A 19,639-nucleotide genomic window follows, 5' to 3' on the forward strand; every position below is an offset into this window, starting at 1 on the left:
ACTGATATTTGCTTAACTTTCAAGAATTTAAAATTTATTTGAGCCAAAATATAATTAAATGGTAATAAAAAGTAACTTTGATAGTCTTAATCTTTTAAGCTTAAAAATAGAAAAATAATTATTTCCTAGATTTATTACAATTTCAAATAAAAATATGTTTTGGCATTCTATATCTTTACCCCAACAATATCAACTATCCTCATCTACATTTTTCAAGTGAATGAATTTTAGGTATTCGTGGGGACTATTATAAATTGTAACCTTAGAGTTTAATATCCACGAATTCGGATAGAATTGTGACATACTTATTAATTGGGTATAATAATTTCAATCATTCTTCAAATTAAATTTATTTTTTTGCATTTTAAATAATAGTATTTGAGAAATTCAAGACTACTTTTGATATAAGTAATGTATTTTCTCACATCATGAATAAAAAATTAATCTTTTTTAGGTTGTGTAACTATCACCTCAACAAATGTTACTTTAAGAATCAAATCTTTGACATGGTATAAAACCTAAGATCCAATAAAACCTTGTGCTCCTTGATGAACATCTTGTTGGTAAATTCAAGACTAACTTGTCAATACTAAAAGTTAGTGTTGTGAGGACTAGATTAGATGATCCAATTACTGACGGCACTTGAAAATGACCCAAATTTATAATCTTAATCAAATAAGGGATAAAATGGCTTTGAACCAATGAAATTCTGGTCTGCTCGTGTTAAACTCATATAAATCGGAATAACTCGGAAAGTCAAATAGATAGTTCAATTTCAGTCAGAACATTATTTTAATATTTTGTTTTACTTTAATCTGAAAAAATGAAAAAAATGTTAATTCAATATAAATATACATTGTTATTAATTATATAACATTTTACGTTTATAAATAATTATGAATTATAGATGAGATCATCTGAAATGATCAAATAATTTAATTATTTAAATCAATTAAACCTATTACAAGATAGTTGGAGTTTGATAATTTGAGAACATAAGTCTATTTTTTATATCAAATTTATGTTAAGGTGTGATGCTAATTATGAGTTCAATTCTATGCACAACTTAAGAAACAAAATTAAAATCCAATTTTGCTTAAAAAACCTAAAAAAACATGATTTTCTCTTCTAAACAACACACTTTCACTTCACTCTTGAAAACAAAAAAACCTAAATGCAGCATAACCTGCCAGCCACCCCAAACTACTGACCAAAGGCACAAGTTGTTGTTGTTGTTGTTCTTCTTCTTCTTCTTCTTTTATAGCTGCTAACTGAGATTAAAGCAAAACAAAGAGAAACCATTCAATGTTATCATCTGCGAGGAGCAATCTTCATAGCCATTGCTTCAAATCACTCTCTTCTCTCCTTCAACTTCAATCCAATCTCTACAAGTAACCATCTTTTAACTTTATTCACTCTCATTTCTTTCTTACTCTCTTCTAACTTCGCCTTCTATTTATTTATTTATTGTAAACCAACAAACATTCTTCTGTAGCTATATAATTTGCTTTTATATCGTTCAAGTAATCACTTTCATTATTTATTGGGATTAGGCATACACCCACGAGTTTATTTACCTTGTTTTTAATTTCTTTGCATATAGAATCCAAATTTTCAATCTGGGTTTTGTTTTGTTTTTCGGTTTAACCCATGTTTAGTTTTAGGGTCCGTTTCTTTAGGCTTGAATGTTATTTTAAAAAAGTGATTTGGCAAAAGTAATTTTTTTTCTGAAGCTGAATTATATAAATAAGAGCTTGTTTATTTAGGCTTAAAACAAAATTGATTTTTTTGAGAAGCTGAGTTATATAATTAAGAACTTGCTTGTTTCACAAATTTTCCTTGAAAAAAGGTACCTGTAATTAAAAAAGTCACTTGTAAGCTTGTTTGGTTAGGCTTTGCTAAAAACTGTTTATACGGAGACAAAAAAACTGAAATTGAGGTTCTCACAATTGTGGAGAATCACTTTTCTTGGAATCATTAACAAACAGGCCCTAATTCAGCATTCTTGAATCATCTGCTTCTTTGTAAAGTCAAACCAAACACATATGCAACTTATGCAAGTGCTGGAAGTGATTTTTAATCGAACTAATCATTTCTTACGTGGAAAAAAGCTTCAATAATAGACCCTTATTATCATAGCAAAAACATGGAGTAGTTTGGGTTGAGTGTTTCTGTCCAATTTGTTAAGCATGTGACTGATTCTGATTTATTTTTACTCAGAAATGTTGTACCTTTAGGTCATACATCGGAGCACATATCAAGCAATGCTGCTCAAGTTCAGCCATGCCACAAAGTTACTCTGTATTCTAGTGTTAACCCATTCAGTCTTTTGAATGGATCATGTCGGGCAATGTCAACATCGAAAGGAAGGAGTATGCGGAGCAAGGTGGAAAAGCGAATGCAGAAAGAGTCTGGTAAAACGTTAAGGGAGATTCGACGTGCAGCAAAGTTGAAGAAGAAACTAATGACTGAGGAGGAGAGGCTCATTTACAATCTTAAAAGAGTAATTTATCTACCCCTTCTCATTAGCACGCGATGACTGAACTGTTTGTGGTTTACTTTTTAACCCGTGTTCTGTTCACACACACATATATTAAAAGTTAGTTAATGATTACATGATCACTTAAAATTGTGTTGTGCATTTATCCTTAAATCTTGACTATTCAAATAAGATCCGGTGATCCATATTATTTGTACACACACACTTCTTAGAAAACCTTAATTTGTTTTTGTTCATTGGTGTTGTTGTCACCACTTGTTGGTCTTATTTAGTCATATGTGGAGTTATGTTAGGGAATATGAAGCATGGACACTTCAAAATATTGTCCATTTCCATGTTGGTCACTTCTAATTGTATTATACAATTTTTCTGCATTTAATTTGTGAATTTTTATACTGTTATAGATAGAAATGTCATAATAATTAGATAAACATTATTGTTTTTTACAATCATTCATGCTGACTTTTAAAACATTGTTCATCTCTTTTAGTTTAAGCCATATAATAATATGGTAGCCTTATACTAACATCTTGTATCGTAGTTGTGTTGCTTATCATAGAGGTCCATGTTGTGTCGTATTTGTGCCCATAATTTAAGGTTATGAGGGGTGGCTTTCTTCCCCTCATGGGTGCATTTCCGTAGGAAAGTCACTAGGGCTGATGGTTTGAACAAAAGCTCATAAACTTAGAAATAGAGTCTCAACAAAGCTTGGATTTTTCCTTAAGTCTCATGTTGGTATTGAGATAGTTTGAAGGATCATAATGCGAGATTGATATGATCCACAGAGGGTTGGATTTGATCGAACCATCTTTCTAGAGGTTGGGACTCACATGAACAAGGATTAGTCCAAATTGGAGTATAAAGGTCGGCAACTTGTTGTGTAATTGGGATAAAGGGAGAGGCGAATTTGGTGTAGAAAAGATATGAAAATGTTGAAAGAATGGCTCTATGATCAAGGATGGCCGACAAGCTGAAAATGACCGTCACAAGAAAGAATCCTTGATACGATTTGGATGATTGCATCAAGATGAACTCAAGATAAAACCTATGGTTCAACCAAGAACCTAATAGAGGAATTGCTCTCACAATTGGATAACCAATTTCTGAATATTCTCTAATCTGATTACAGTAGTAGGATATATCCTAGTAACTATTAAAATACACACTTAAACTCTAATGGATGAGGCACCTAATGCATATTGCAACCCAAACACTCTCTAAAAATGAGCAGCCCAGTGTGAGAGGCCCCCACCCAGTGGGGTATGAGGAGAGTAGATGTACGCAGTTTTATCCTTGCAAGCAAATAGACTTTTTACATGATTTGAGCTCATAACCTCGATGTTACAAGTCAAACAACCTTACCATTACACTGGACTCACCCTCAGCCCAAACACTCTTATTAATATGAAATACTAGAAACTTAGAATGTTTATAAAACTAATTAAAACTTAAGTTTTGAAAATAAGCAATCTGAGTATTAAACATTTCATTTCACATCTACTCTAGGCTTATTTAATTTAACTCATGTTCTTCAAGTAGATTTAAGACTTCCTTGACCATCTTGGATCTTGCTCTTGTCATTGGCTTTCCAATTTCTTGCAAGACATTATCTTCAGGATGGTCTTGTCTTGGTTCTCACTTCTCATCAGACATATGGGCCTTGGAGGCAACAACTTATATAAGCTATAGGTGAAATTCTAAGAAATTGAAAATGAGTATTCATCGTATTGCGTAGACTCTGTCTGAGATGTGCATTCAAATTTATTTAATTTTGTTATATTTTGTACGTGCTGTATGAAATAACATCCACATCAATTAGTTATGATGTCACAAAATACTTGAGTGTTTTTTGTTTTTGTTTAAGTTATGCTGCTGTTATTAAAATGTGAAGGTGGTAAGCAGAGTTGTCTTATATCAGATATGGCGGAACTAGATTTTGTGCTAGATGAGGCAAACTCAAGTATTTCCATAATTACAGCTTATAACATATTTGTATGACAATCCTCTTTTGATTGAAAATTATGATACTCAAGAATCAAGATACCTTAAGATATGAGACTATCTTTGTTAACGTGAGTCGACACTGCTTAAGATGCTTCTTTTTTCTTCATGGAAGGAATTGAATATTCCCTATTAGCTGTGCCTGCAAGTTACTTTGGCTTTGATCATATAGTTACGACATACTTGATTATTCATTTGTACTGCCTGAAATTTTTATCACTTTATTATGTTGTTTTATAGCATATTTGCATACTCTCTAATTATTGCAGGCCAAGAAGAAAGTGGCATTGCTACTACAAAAACTCAAGAAATACGAGCTGCCAGAGCTGCCTCCCCCGCGGCATGATCCGGAGCTCTTTACACCTGAGCAGCTCCAGGCTTATAAGAAGATTGGATTCAGGAATAAGAATTATGTTCCAGTTGGTGTTCGTGGAGTATTTGGAGGAGTAGTGCAAAACATGCATCTCCATTGGAAGTTTCATGAGACTGTGCAAGTTTGTTGTGACAACTTCCCCAAGGAAAGAATCAAGGAAATGGCTTCAATGCTTGCAAGATTGAGTGGTGGCATTGTGGTAAATGTTCATAATGTGAAAACAATCATTATGTTCCGTGGCAGGAACTATCGCCAACCCAAAAATTTGATACCTATTAACACCCTTACAAAGAGGAAGGTATGTTTGCATTGTTATATTCCTTATTTGACTTTATCGCTTGATGTGCCAGCAGGTTAACTTTAGAATCAAGAACTGTGATTTTTAGGTGCCAATATTATTCATTATCATTGAAAAGTAATGATACTTGCCGGTTTATTAAGTCTGTATTGGTTATATTGGTTAGACAATTACCTCCACCCCCTCTAGCATAGTGCCCAACCTCTACCATTAAAAGGGCGGCTCAGTGCTGAGGTTCCCACCTGGTGGATTATGGGAAGGGTACATGTATGCAACCACACCCCAAAAGGAGAGGTTGACCTTCAGGTCACAAGGCTACAACCTTACCGTTGCATCAAGACTCACCTTTGCCTGACCTCTATCATCGTACTCTATAAAAGAGTGTAATTGGAGAAAGAGAATTCATTTCTAGATCATGTAAAACTTATGCCAAATATAACTATGGGACAGCTTTTTAATGGCTTAGCTGAAATGTAATGCATTGGTTGAAATGATTATATTACATGTTTTCTAATCTTCATCTTGGTCTCTGGCTACATATGACATGTACTATAAAATGAACTTTATGCTGGAGGTGGTAATGTATTTGTTCCTGTTGTTGTATGCAGGCTCTATTCAAGGCCAGATTTGAGCAAGCTCTTGAATCTCAGAAGTTAAACATAAAGAAATTTGAACAGCAGCTCCGGCGGATGGGAGTGAATCCTGAGGATCCAGCTGCCATGGCCAGCATCCAGAGAGTTGCTTCCACATTCTTCAATGCCATCGACAAGAAAGATGGAAGTCCTTATGTCTTCCATGACGGCAAGCAGTCAATAACAGAACCTGCTGAAGGTTCAGAAGAATCCGATTTGGAGCCTTCCCTTGATAGTGATCAGGAAGAGCTAGATCAATTCATTGCTGAGATAGAGGATGCAGCAGATAAAGAATATGAAGCTGAGGAGGCGAAAGAACAAGAAGAGCTTGGCAGAATAAGATATCGGAACAAAGATGAATTTGGCGGGAGATTCAGAGGATCGGAGACTTTTAGAAACAACAATGACTATGATGATGATGGTAGAAGCTTGAGGGCTCAGCCGACTACTCATGCTAAGCATCGGGCTAATGTGAGTAATGATGAAGACTATGATGATCATTCTGACAATGATGATGATGATGAGTGGCAGTCTGATAACGTCGCATATGCTAGTGATCTTGACAGTGGTTCCGATGGATCTAATGAAGCTAGAGGCAGGTTCAAGGGAAGTAGGGTGGAGAGAGAGAAGCGGAATAATATCAGTATAGGTAGGGGCCCAGTTAATGAAAGTTCAAATAGACATGGACATCACGCCGAAGCTAAATTTAAGAGGAATGTGGCTGTAGAAAATTCTGAGTCAGAAGGTATGTTTAGTGATGTTGACAATGCAATGTGGGAATCTGAGGTGGAAGAAATCGACTTGGCTCATTCGAAAAAGGTCCGTGATAACTATAAGAGCAGCAGCAGCAGTGAAGATGATGACGATGGTGATGAGAATGCATATCAAATAAAGAGAGACAAAAGGAATGGTGGTAAGGTTGTTGGTTCTGCTAAGTATCATAATAGATTTGGTGCACCAAATAATGTGAGAGGGAGGCAAGAAAGAATAAGCAAAAGTGGTTCTGATTCTTCTGAATCTGAAGACTTATTTAGCAATTCAGAAAAGTGGATGCTGCATTCAGATTCTGAGGAAGACTCAAGAGCTGAAATTAGTAATGTGGTTAAAAGTGATATTCATAAGAGAAGAACACCAAAAGATGCAGATGAGGCTTGGGATAGTGACTAGTCCAGTTAATGCAGATGCCATAGTGAGTGATCCTTGCATGAGGGCACTTCAAAATATGAAGATAGTTTTAAAGTGATTGTAGGGATTAGTGATGGTTTTGTCTAATGACCTATATGAGCATTTGATTAGTTTTTTTTTGCTTAATAGGCATTGTGCTTATACAAGTTTTATTCATACTTAGAAGGGTTAAAAAATAAGTGATTATTTAAAGCTACTCAACTTACATTATGAAGATTGTCAGAAATATGATTATTCTCAGCTTTTGACTATTGAAATAATCTTGCACAAACATATTTCATTATGTTAAAAGTGTTTTTTTATGAAAATAAGTGATTTTGTTAAGAAATAATTCTACACGTGCTCTTAGTTAGTGAGTGATTCTTGCATGGACATAATGATTACAATCTTAAGATAGCTTCAAAATAAATGTAGTAAAAGGATTACTACACATTTTATTGGTTGTATAGAATACATTCTCCTATACAAGTTTCATTAACACTTAGTTTAACAAAACATGCATGAAGAAATAATTGGTCCAAACAGAATAATGGTGTAAAGTTAGAAAAATAAATCTCTTAGCAATTAAACATGTCATCTAATTATCACACAACTAATTACAGGTTCTTATGCTTTTCTTTTTCGTTTTTTGTGCACAAACAAATTGGTTTCAATCATATCTTTTGCTCCCACTTTGCTCCCACCAGGCTATTGGAGACTATATATAACTTCTTTTATGCATAAGTTGTTATGGATTTTTGAAATTCAACTTAAGCTCCAATTTATCTTGTCAATTCTAACTGGAATTGGAAATGGGTTTTTTAAGGACAAAATTTCCTGGTTATCTATTGCAATGCGGTTGAGGTTCCAGTTCAAAGTTCAAACCAAATCCTTTGCACTTGTTATAGTCATAATAGAATTCAAACACAATATGGTGTTTGTTTTGTGTAGCAGACCTCATTGAGTGAGAGGTTGTCATATTTATTCTAATATACAAGTAATAAAGGACAACCTTAAAATCTTTAAGTGAGGTTAACTATATAGATTAAATGACATAATAATATCAAACATTAGTCTCATTAGACGATGTGGATTATATAAGATTGAACTAACCAGATATTATATGCACGAAGACCAAGTAACTGTAACCCAAATCACCATCTCATACATGCCATGTCTTTTATTTTGGAAAACATGTCTGAAGCCTTGTTTAAGGACTACATATTCACTCAAAGGGACCTCTGTTTTCTTCACTAATAATAACTTCAAAGCTATTGGGAAGAAATCAGTATTCCTTCAAGTGTAGAGTTTAGTTTTCTAACCCAAGGCTAGTTGCCATACAAATAACTCCATTCTATTGCACAATCACCAATATGTAAGCATATAAAAGTTAAAACTACATAGAAATATTTGGTGGATACTCTTGTGGATGTTTTCTTATGCTCTCTTTTAGCCATTGCTCCTGTTCTTTGAGATTGGATGGAGGGACATCATAAACATCACTAAACATGTCTTTAATGGGAGGTTTTTCTACATTCTCTGTGACTTGAATTGCATGCAGAATCTGTTTCAGGAAAATTGAGCAAGTCCATGTAAATCAGTTAAATAGAGATAGTGCTATCAATGTTCATGATTATGATCATAAAAAACACGACATGAGAGAGAGTGCCATATATATATATATATATATATATATATATATATATGACACTCAATAAACAAAGTATCTTTAAATAAATAAATAAAAAACATGCTCTTATAGTTACTTTGAAGCTTATCCCTAGAATTGATACATAAATATCTCTAATGCTCTTATAGTACAAAAAATATTCCCCCAATGGATCTGGAATACGTGAGGATCAGTCATGCCTCATATTGAAATGATGGATGGTTTTGGTCAAAATTGGATTAATGATACTACGTTTTGTTTCTTTCTTGTTCATGTGAATAGATTGCGTAGTGAAGTAGCATGAAGTAGATTTGCTATCTTATAGATTTCTTGCCCAATCTAAACTTGTATAGCCCTCCACATCCAAATAATTATTCTTTGAAAACATAAGCCCTTTACCCAAAAAAAAAGGATTTCACATATCTAAGAATTTGAGTTACAACATACATATGATATTTACTAGGGCAATGCATAAACTAACTTACTACACTTATAAAATAAGCAATGTGTGGTTATCTAAATTTATGATTATGAACAATTGAAATATCATTTGGTTTATACTCCAGTAACCCCATTTCTTACCGTAAGTTAAATATGTACTTCCTTTAATTTGAGAAAGAAATAAACCTTGATTTTATCTAGCAACTTTAATTCCTAGAAAATACTTCACTCCTTGTTTCTTCATTTAAAGTCATTCCACATGTGTGTTTAAAGTCTAGTAATCTTTTAATTATCATCCCATAATAATTAAAGAATAAAGTATTTCTTTATGTTAGGAGATAAGTTATCTCTTTCAGTCACTAAAAACCATGACATATGTCATATTTAATTATTTTCTACAAATAAATTTCTAAAAACTACAAATATAAGACAAATGTCATTATTTTAGTGGTTAAAGAAAATAACTTATTCTCTAATATGAGATGATATTTTATTCTATAATAATTATGTCATATTTTACCTCCATGTTTTAGAAAACTGCAATGAATTTGTTCAAAATCATAAATGATTTGGGTTGTGCAGCAATTAATTATGGTGTACAACCACAATTCTAACTTCAATTCCTTATAATTGAGGGTGATGATGGCAATAACATAAGAAGTGTCCAGAATGAATGTAGTATTAAAAGTCAAATGGTACACTCATATGTTTGTGTTGTGTCAACTTCAGTATTCATTAAAATTCAAATGTCAAATGTACCTAAAAAGTAAAATATGGAATCAAGAGATTGTATAGTTATTGCATAGAGATATTCTGGAAACAAGTCAATTTGTCAATATGATTATAGACATTTTTTTGCATTCCTGTTGAAAAATTAATTACTTCTTCTGAATCTAGTCTTAATTATTATTTTTTAGTTATATAGTACTTTTGAATTTATTGACTTTAGTTATATATTATTATGTCTTTTGAATCTTTTAGTTATATATTATTTGTGTAGAGTTTGAAATTAGAAAGGTCAACTTTGTTATAACCACACCTATAACATGTTGGATATTTTATTCACTCTGTACCTTTTATTCACTCTTCCATCTTTTGTATTCAAGCATTGCGGTAAAATTTAAGTCTCCTTGTTATTCAGTCATTATAACTATACACAAGAATTAGTGTTCTAATTACACACATAGCCAAGCACGTTACTAAATAGTTAAGTTTCTGATATTGATGATTTGATTCTAGGAAAATCATATATTATCTGGCTAAATCTTCGTACAAAATGACATATATTATAAAATAATACTTTATTTATTAATGATTAGTTTATAAGTAATATATGTCACTTTCTTGTATATAGGAAGATACATCATTATTCTTGATTCTATCATGTACATGGAAAATCTTTTATTGATAGAAATAAATTTACTTTTAAGTAATCTCTAAGCTTTAGAAGGGATTGAAAGGATGCAAGTTCCAAGCATCATTCTAAGGAGGGAAAGAGATGAAAATGTGTTTGGATCACTTGATTAATGTTCCATGCGGGACTAGTGCCATCTACATCTTAAAGCTAAGGTGCTTATTAACTAGTCTTTGCCTTTCATATTGGCCATAAAATTAATAAAGGAAATGAAAATTGTGTTAACTTTTTAGATTAGCCATATGATAAGAAATTATTCATTTTTTAGTGCATATCCTTTTTGGGAACTGTAACTCACAAGTTAGAAGAGTCAAATAATTAGCAATGGATTCAGCCGACCCTAAGTCTGGTATGGACTATATGAGAAAAATGAGATTTTGTTTTTATTTTATTAATAAATTATTTATAAGTTGTTAATGATCTCATGGCGAAATGTGTTGTAGATGGGGTGAAGGAGAATGTAAAATTTCAAGGTCATCTCACAATTTTATTTCATATCTATCAAGTTTTCCATTTTTATTCCCTCTAAAATTCATCTTATAGAATGATCCTAAAAGTTTATTGATGTCACATATTGTCATCTCTGTTTATTATTTGACTCTCATGCTTCCAACTTGATCTAAATTCTATACTCTTTGACTAATTTCCTTTATGATGAGTAATTTATTTTTCAAGTAGCTGACGAAAGAAAGGGTGGTTGTTCTTATCACATGCAACTATGTTATATTTTTTAGGGAAATAAAAGATACTATTGGGGAAGAAATAGAAAGTCTTGGTCCAACCCACAAGAATACACCAATATTTCTATAAATAATACAACATGAAATTGCCATGAATAACATGATAACAACTCAAACTTTTGTCCCTGCTACGAGGTCTATAATGGGCTTCAAATGTTTTCAATGATATTGCCTTCCCTATCTTAGATCAATTATATATTTTCACAAGAATAAAAGAAAGTTTTTTAAAAAATAATAATAAAAAATAACATTCTGATTGGTCCGAAATAAATAGACAAAAGAATAGAATATCATTAAGAACATGTGATCTCCCTCCTATAATAGGAGTCATGAAGTATAATGGAAATTATTCAAACATTAATAGTAACATATGTAAAGATAGTTAAGATTGATCACCATAGAAATGAACTAGGAGACTATTTGGTTTAACGGTTGGGGCAGCAAATGAAAAAATAGAAAATTTTATGAATGGTGATAACCATCTCATGGGTGATAATGGAAAATATTTGATGCTTGATGCGGCCTCTTGCAGGCGGTAGGAGTCGTCGGCCACCATCACTGCCACCCTTCATGCTGGGAAAATCTGTGAACTTGCTATGGGTAATTGTTATGTGATAGAAAATTTATGAGATTGGAGTGATTAGAGAAAGCTTGTTTGGGTAGTATATATAACAGAGAATAGAGTATCTTCTGGTATAAGGAGATAAATTATCTCCTTGAAATTATCACATGTGTCATGTTTCATTATTTTCTATAAAAATATTTTAAAAAATAAACAAAATAGCACACATGTCATATTTTTACTGGCTAAAAAAGATAAGTTATCTACTCATACATTATTCTCATTTAATAGTTGGTGAGTTTGAGAAGTTGAGACTCTATTAGAGGAAACTTGTTTTCTTTTTCCTCTTTTAACTTTTTGTGACATAAAATCCAACATTAATACAAACTTTGCAGACACATAAAATGGTAATCTAGTACAGAACATGTCAATTTAAAAAAAAGGCCTACGAAAAATAAATTAATTCTTTTTTGAAATATTATTGTTTTTCACAATAAGTATCTACTGAAATGTAATATTTATTTTTTTAATTTATTTGGGTCCACTAAAATCTATGTCATTAGACTAACTCTTTGTTAATAATGGACTTAATTGCCCAGGTTGACTATTTGGTTGGCAATGACATTATTATTAATTTATACATTGCAGTAAGATTTGGAGTTGGAAAGGAAAATGCATGGAAAAGAAGACTAAGGTTTCACAAAATCATGATGTTTGACATTTTAGTTCTTCCATAATGTATGACGTGTATGAAATATAAATTTTATAGATCCATATTAATCTTAATAATCACATGATTAAAAAGTAAATTAAATTACATTAAAAACCAAGTTACCAATATTTTTAAGTGAGATGATTGTTTCAATCATACCTTTAAAAGCATGAAATGGAATAATGGAGATTTGCTGTCCCTAAGTATGTTTTGAAGCCTATTTCTAACCAATCACGGTGAAATAGAAATAGATAAAATCATGAGTATTTAATTTTTTTAATTGACATTACATAATATGATTGGTTTGAGACAGACTTTGAGATATGTTTTAGAATAACAGATCCTTATCCAAAATGGAACTTTCATGGATGGATTTGGACCAGCCACGTTGAGATTGTAAATGTCAACTTTAATTAATAGTAGAGTGTAATATATATGTACTATATTATCTATCATTTATTTGAATTACTTTTAATAAGTGAATATGAATGATGAATTATATAATAATAATAATGTATTAAACTTAGACATGGCAAAACGGGCCGCCCGACCCGTTTAGCCCGTGCCCGCATTAATTTAAGCGGGTCAGGCATGCCCGCATTGGCTTAACGGACAAAATTCAATGTCCTGCCTGTTTTAAAACGGGCTAACGGGCTTGCGGGCGGCCCGCAGGCATTGTTGAATAATTAGAAAAAATTAAAAAATTCATATAATAAATAAAATAAAGTAGTTGAAGATAAAAAATTAACAAAAACTTTGACATTTTATATGAAGTTGATCAAATCACATTATATTACAATTTTTTAAGGATTAAAAATCACATTACATAATAATTTATTTGAAAATTTCTTAATTTTTCCTTAAATATTGTTTGTGGGCCGCCTGCGGGCTGCCTGCATTGCCCAATGGAAATGCCCGCTGGCTTGGCGGACGAAACGAGAAGGGCGAAACAAGCAAATGGATAAAATTTGCATGCCCTGCCCGCAGAAAAATGTGGGCTATGTAGGCGCCCCGCCAGCAATACCCATTTTGCCATCTCTAATTAAACTCATAGACATATACATTTTTTCTCTCTTACTATTAACGAAAAGTAAAAGGAACATTACATCACTTATACTTATCTGGTTGCTATCAATTAATTTATGGCCACATGTTAATTAATGCACCCCACAACAAAAGTTAGAGTTGAATCCAAACACCAATTGCCACTTAGCTATGATATCCTATGTTCGGTGGCTAAGTGTTGCCCAAAAAAATCGGGGTATTTAATGGGTTGAAACTAACAATTACCATACTCGCAGTTTTTAATTAAAAAATGTTATTCTAGTCGTATAAGATATATTAAATTTTTAGAATGATTAAAATGTTAAAAATTCAATTTTGGGAAGTAACTCTTATTATGAGAGATAATTACATATTCATAAGAGATTAGTTCATTACTATCTATATATTAGATACTTTTGATAATCCTAAAAAAACAAAAAAAACATAGGGATCTCTATTTACTAATGTGAAACTTCAAGGGTAAGTGGTGGTTTGGGTAAATAGTTCAATTAAATTCTTATCCAATAACCTTTATTGAATAAATTAAAAAGAACTCATCAAATATAATAATCTATATCTTTGTTTCTTTTTTATTGAATTTTTAAAAATTTATTTTCATAAGTTGCTCTCGTAACTTCAATAAATACATCCAAACAGGCCCTAACGCTCACTTGAATTCTTGATAATTGATATAGACTCCTTTATTTCTTGCTTCCACAATTAATTAAACACATGCTACTGGTTGTTAATTATTTGTAAATTTGAAGTAAATATATTGTATATTTGATTGATATTTTGCAAATAAATTTTCATTGATAAATTGAAAGTCCTAGAGCTTGATATTTAGATGATGATGTCACATGAATCAAACTTGACTCAATAAGTCATGATTCAGATGAACTAATTCTTCAACATGAACCCAACAAAAATAACATTATTACTAAACAAAACATGAGTAATATCAACATTTTGCAATTTGTTACCAAAATATGTAAGGAATTTTGGGTTACACATGTAATATTTAAATGTGTTTAGGGTTATTATTTTAAGTAGTTATACTAAAGTGACCTACTTCAAATAAGGTATATGATTATAGATATAATTGTCATGAAAATTATTGTGTAGATACTTAAAGTCTTATTTCTATTTTTATGATGAGAAAAAATAAAAAATAAGAAAATTGAAAAGACATCACCCTTAATGAAATGAAATGTTTGTCTTATAAATAGAGGTTATAGTATCCAATTGTAGACAACACATAACACAATAAAAACCACAACATACATGCAAACATTTCATTCTCTTCATTCCATTGTAGGAGAAACTAAGACTAATTGTGGTCTATAATTGGAAGACCAAAGAACCTACATGTTCTATATGAACATGCATTTGCATACAAAGACAATGAACATGGAGTTGGTAAATACATGACAAATAATGCTATAATGTTCATTCACCATGTTCTCTATGAATATATTAAGGTATGTTTCTGCTCTATTTCTATATATTTATTCTTGATGATTTGACATGAAAAATCTTGGCTACATATGATGAAATGCTCATCATCTTTAATAGATATTATGTATCTTTAAATATATAAAGTCTTCCACCAATTTAAATTTAAAGTATCTATATATAAAAGAAGATTTGTACAACATATTATACTACCTAGGAGACTATAATCAGAAGAAAAGATGGGGTAAGTACATTAACAATTTGGGAAAATAAATTTATGTTGACTTTACTGTCTCCTGATTCCAATTTTGACTTTTAAGAAAAGTTGACAACTTAAGTGCGTTGAGGAAGTTGTATGAGATGTACTAAAGTTTCTCAATGCCCATCATGTCCAGAACTACAACTTAAAAATCGAAGTCAAAATGAGAATGTGTAATCTATTTACTATAACAAAAAAATTTGGGTGAAGGAAACAGTTGCCATTTAGTTGCTTTTTGGCTCTTCGTTTCTTCGTAATTTCATTTCTTCTTGACTCTTCCTTTCACTTCCTGTGACCTTTTTTACATCACTCTTAATTACTGGAACAAATAGTTTAAAAGGTATCACGTTTTCATCATTATCATGCTCTATTTCTCTCTCACTATGTATGTGTCCCATTTAAGGTAAGTGTTTAAACAATGGAAAAGAATAACTTAGGATTTGTTGTTGTTGCTGCCGAGTACTTAGGATTATTTGTCTTTGGTAGGGGATACTCTAAAGTTCTACCCGTAATGGGTTGTTCTTCCAATTTAGGATTTAGCATAATCATTTCTTCATGATAAAAGATAGAAATGTTGGGACAAAAGTAGTCACAACAGTGATGTTAAGTATAACAATATAATTTCATTGAGAAAATGAAGATTAGAGGAGCTTTTTAATTATCAAATTAGAAATCAATAACTTGGGTGTTGATTATGCAGACATACAACTTACAAAATTATAAGGAGGAAGAAAATATCGTGTCCTTTCATATTTATGTTCAGGCTTTACTCATTTATTTGTAGCCCCATCTTTTCTTCCCTTTTTCATTGGTTACAATTTTAATGTGATTTCTGATTTCTTTTCTATTTTATTGTTACAGCTATTGCTATTGTGGTAATAACTTTTGTTGAGATTTTGAAAAAATAATGGGCTTGCTATTGAAATGAGTAAGACATTATTTTCTCTTTTATCCTGGAAAAAATGACCGTGCCTCTTTTATTTTTGATTCTCATAATAGTTCAAAAATCAAATTTTAGTTAATAATGGAATCTTATTGCAGAAATCATGACATCAATTGTTAACATAAAAGATGAATCTAGAGGTAGAGTTAGTCCAAAATGCGAAGGTAAGGGTATAAACAAGTTCTTTTGGCTTTGCATTCTACATCATTATTTCCCTCTTAAGTTCAAAGTTTGTTAAATCATGTTGTAGATCGAAATAGTACCTAGGAAGACAGCAAAGGTCGATGAGTTGATGGCCAGTGTTGTTGCTAAAGATGGTAGAAATGGAGAAACTGAAGAGCAAAATGCATGAATTTCTCAAAAATCACACCTGAAAGGGTAGATATATGTAGTCTCTAATGATTTGTATTTGTGTTATTGCTAGGTAGTAGATGACATGCACACAATTCATTATAGATGACATGCACACAATTCATTATAGATGTTTCTGCAATATTGAACAACAAAATTCATTCCTTTATTTGCCAAATAAATATTCCTTCTTGTGTATTGTTATGAAACATTTTAGAGATCCAACCTATTTTTACCTATGACATTTCTTCATTTTTTTTAATTTTACTTTGCATATTTGAAAATTGCAATTTCCTAACAATTTGTTTCATTGATTTTTTTATTGAAGATACTACATTAAAGTTTATTTTTCATTGATATTTTTGTTTGTTTTGTAGAATTGTTCTTAGTTCTTATTCTTGGATAATTACCGGAGTGGATTGTCTCAAATGATGAGGGTGACGAGGTTCTTATTTGCTCAAGCGAAGAAATGTTCTTATTTTGTAAATCTATTTTTATGCGAACTTTTCTTATTTATAAGATTCCATCAATAAAAATAAAATGTGAAAATTTCTATACATAAGAGCAAACCCATTAGATTTGTGTCATTACTAATACAATACATATATTGATATTTGCAGAGACACTTTTTCTTTGGTAATGTCAAGGCTAGAGAGCTTCATAATACATATTATTCTAAGTCAAGCTCTGATGCCACTTGATGTGAACCTCTTGGGTAAAAGGCTCTTGAAATGATCTATCTTGGTTGGTGTATGGCCTAGGCTCACGGATGAGTTAAGCCCTTGAGTTATGCAGCGGAAATAACTTGTGTTTTGGATAAAAGAAGATGGAAAAGAGATGAGGTGAGGCGCCACAAACAATTCAGTTGTTTGATAAGCCAAGTGATGCTCGCCACAAGAACTTGGTTCTTGATAAGAACTTTTAATCTTGGTTCAGCCAAGAAGGTTTGGAGAATACACTCACAAGGATATAATCCTCTTTTATTCACAAAGGAATACAATTTAGTTTGACTCAAAGTTGTTTATTCCTCAACATAGAACATTACATATATAGGCAAGCCATCAAGGCTCCCTCGGTTGGATACTAAGAGTGCATGCCTTGCACGTTTACATTGGATACTCTATAAGCAATGAATCTACTCCTAATCTAGACTAAATTCGTGTAGGAAAAGACTTGGCACATGTGCCTTATTACAATTGAAAACAAACTTAATGACTTGGCCAATTGAACCTCAATGCCACGGTTGGATGAGCATGGGATTCCCCTCCACCTTCAGTGCACGGCTCCCTCATTAAGTGAAATGGTTAAGAGACTTGAAGACTCCTTAATGCTCACGAGCAAGCTTTGATGAGCTTCATAGGATTCTTCCAATTTGGCACATGGCAAATGTTAATTTTATGCATGTTAGTGCTCCTCGGTTCCACTTGAATGTTGGCATAGGATTCCTTTGTCAAGGAATGAATTTCCCACGGCTAAGTGTGGCTGAAAAGCTGAATAAATAACATAGGATTCCGTTGGGATGGTTGGTAGGCTACCAACGGCTAACTCATGTGCATAAAGCACCTTTAATGCACCAATAAAGGCTCAAACGGCCATATGTTATTTCCACACGAGCAACTTTGCTCTAATGGTCATAAAACTGACTTAGGATGCCTCTGAATGAATTATGCTCAGGTGGTTTTAGCTCCAACGGTCTAGACATAGCCTTAAAGCTCCATAAATGCTCCTTTAAGCCTCTCCACGGTCATCTTGAAGATTCCCTCGAGCAAATGTCTTCCAACGGCCATATTATACTCTAATTACCTGCCAAATAATATTAGACAATGTTAGAATAAGTTTGGTTCACGAAAATATTAAGTTGGTCCAAGCATTAAAGTGTTGGTTACACTTTTAGGCTTGTTTTAACTACTCATGAGTCAAATTTTATTCTGGTCAATTTTTATGGGCAGATTTATGACAAACATGCTTAAATTAATTAAACTAAGTGTTGGACAAATGTTAGCCCACACATTTATTATAGAAATTAAAATGACTCAATACTTATTAAATTGACTAAGCCTGACTCGGTCAGGCTACACCCCAGCGCCTGATGCGGCATGCTAGGCGCATGCGCCTCGGTCAGATTTCCTGGCCAGGCCAGTCTGGCCCAGCACCTGGTGCATCACTGTGCGCACCAAGTTCCCCAACCCGGTCAGGGTTGTCTCGGTCAGGAATTGAGCCTGATGCGTCTGGCTCCGTGCAAGGGCCAATTTTGGCGCCTTGCCCAGACCCGTGACCTGAGTCCTGCGCATGGCCTGATCCATCCTTGGCTCGGTCAGAGCCATGGACCAAGATGCTAGTGAGCATCTTTACACCCCCTTGGGCTATTTTTGGCTCACCATCATGGATCAACATTATGAGTTGTCCAAGGGCATTTTGAACCCTTTTTGCCCGAGCCCTAGTCATAAGGCCACTCATGTTATTTTTGGCTCACCATCATGGATCAACATTATGAGTTGTCCAAGGGTATTTTGAACCCTTTTTGCCCGAGCCCTAGTCATAGGGCCACTCATGCCTTCAAGACCACCAAGATCAAGATTAGGCTCTTTGAGGATCATATCATCCCCCCCTTCTTGAAGAGATTTCGACCTCGAAATTGTATCTTCTTCACCTACATCAAAAGGAAATAAACCATCAATATTCACAATGTCATCATTAGTAAAATACTTCCCTTTCTTTTGGATGTTCGTAGACTTGGCACAATCTTGTTCTACTTGATTGACTAAGCCATCCATGAGCCCAATCTCAAGACAAGTGATCATTGTCTTAGGCTCCCATCCGTCATCAACTTCCTTAATGATTCCAAGCTCCTGAAAAATTCTGGAAATATTTTTTGGAAAAACAAAGTTAGTTGTAAAAACAAATAATGGTAGGGTGGGTTGTTTGGTTAGAACAACTCTTTGATCCTCCACTTTATCCATAAGGTATAATGGCTTTTTCCCTTTTTGTTTCTTTTCACTCTCTTTTGTTTCCCTCTCTTTCTCTTCTTTTTTTCTAGAGCAATTTTTCTTTTCAAGATTCGCTTGTCCTCTAACACTTGTT

General features: G+C 32.8%; 1 protein-coding gene across 1 annotated transcript; it reads left to right on the top strand.

Annotated features, from left to right (window-relative positions):
- On the top strand, positions 1,107 to 7,272 carry LOC109327010. Its single transcript, XM_019559977.1, has 5 exons — positions 1,107 to 1,391; positions 2,221 to 2,503; positions 4,771 to 5,172; positions 5,781 to 7,013; positions 7,119 to 7,272. Exons 1-4 carry the CDS (start codon positions 1,306 to 1,308, stop codon positions 6,969 to 6,971), a joined length of 1,962 nt encoding a protein of 653 aa, XP_019415522.1. The 5' UTR covers positions 1,107 to 1,305; the 3' UTR covers positions 6,972 to 7,013; positions 7,119 to 7,272.

This window comes from Lupinus angustifolius, chromosome LG14 (genome assembly GCF_001865875.1).
Source record: "Lupinus angustifolius cultivar Tanjil chromosome LG14, LupAngTanjil_v1.0, whole genome shotgun sequence".
In the NCBI taxonomy this organism is placed as follows: Eukaryota; Viridiplantae; Streptophyta; class Magnoliopsida; order Fabales; family Fabaceae; genus Lupinus; species Lupinus angustifolius.

Excerpts from the sequence above, each read along its gene's own strand:
- LOC109327010 (XM_019559977.1), top strand. The coding sequence starts at position 1,306 with ATGTTATCATCTGCGAGGAGCAATCTTCATAGCCATTGCTTCAAATCA. Across the intron at positions 1,392-2,220 it reads CTTCAATCCAATCTCTACAA|AAATGTTGTACCTTTAGGTC; the intron begins GTAACCATCTTT and ends ATTTTTACTCAG. Across the intron at positions 5,173-5,780 it reads ACACCCTTACAAAGAGGAAG|GCTCTATTCAAGGCCAGATT; the intron begins GTATGTTTGCAT and ends TGTTGTATGCAG.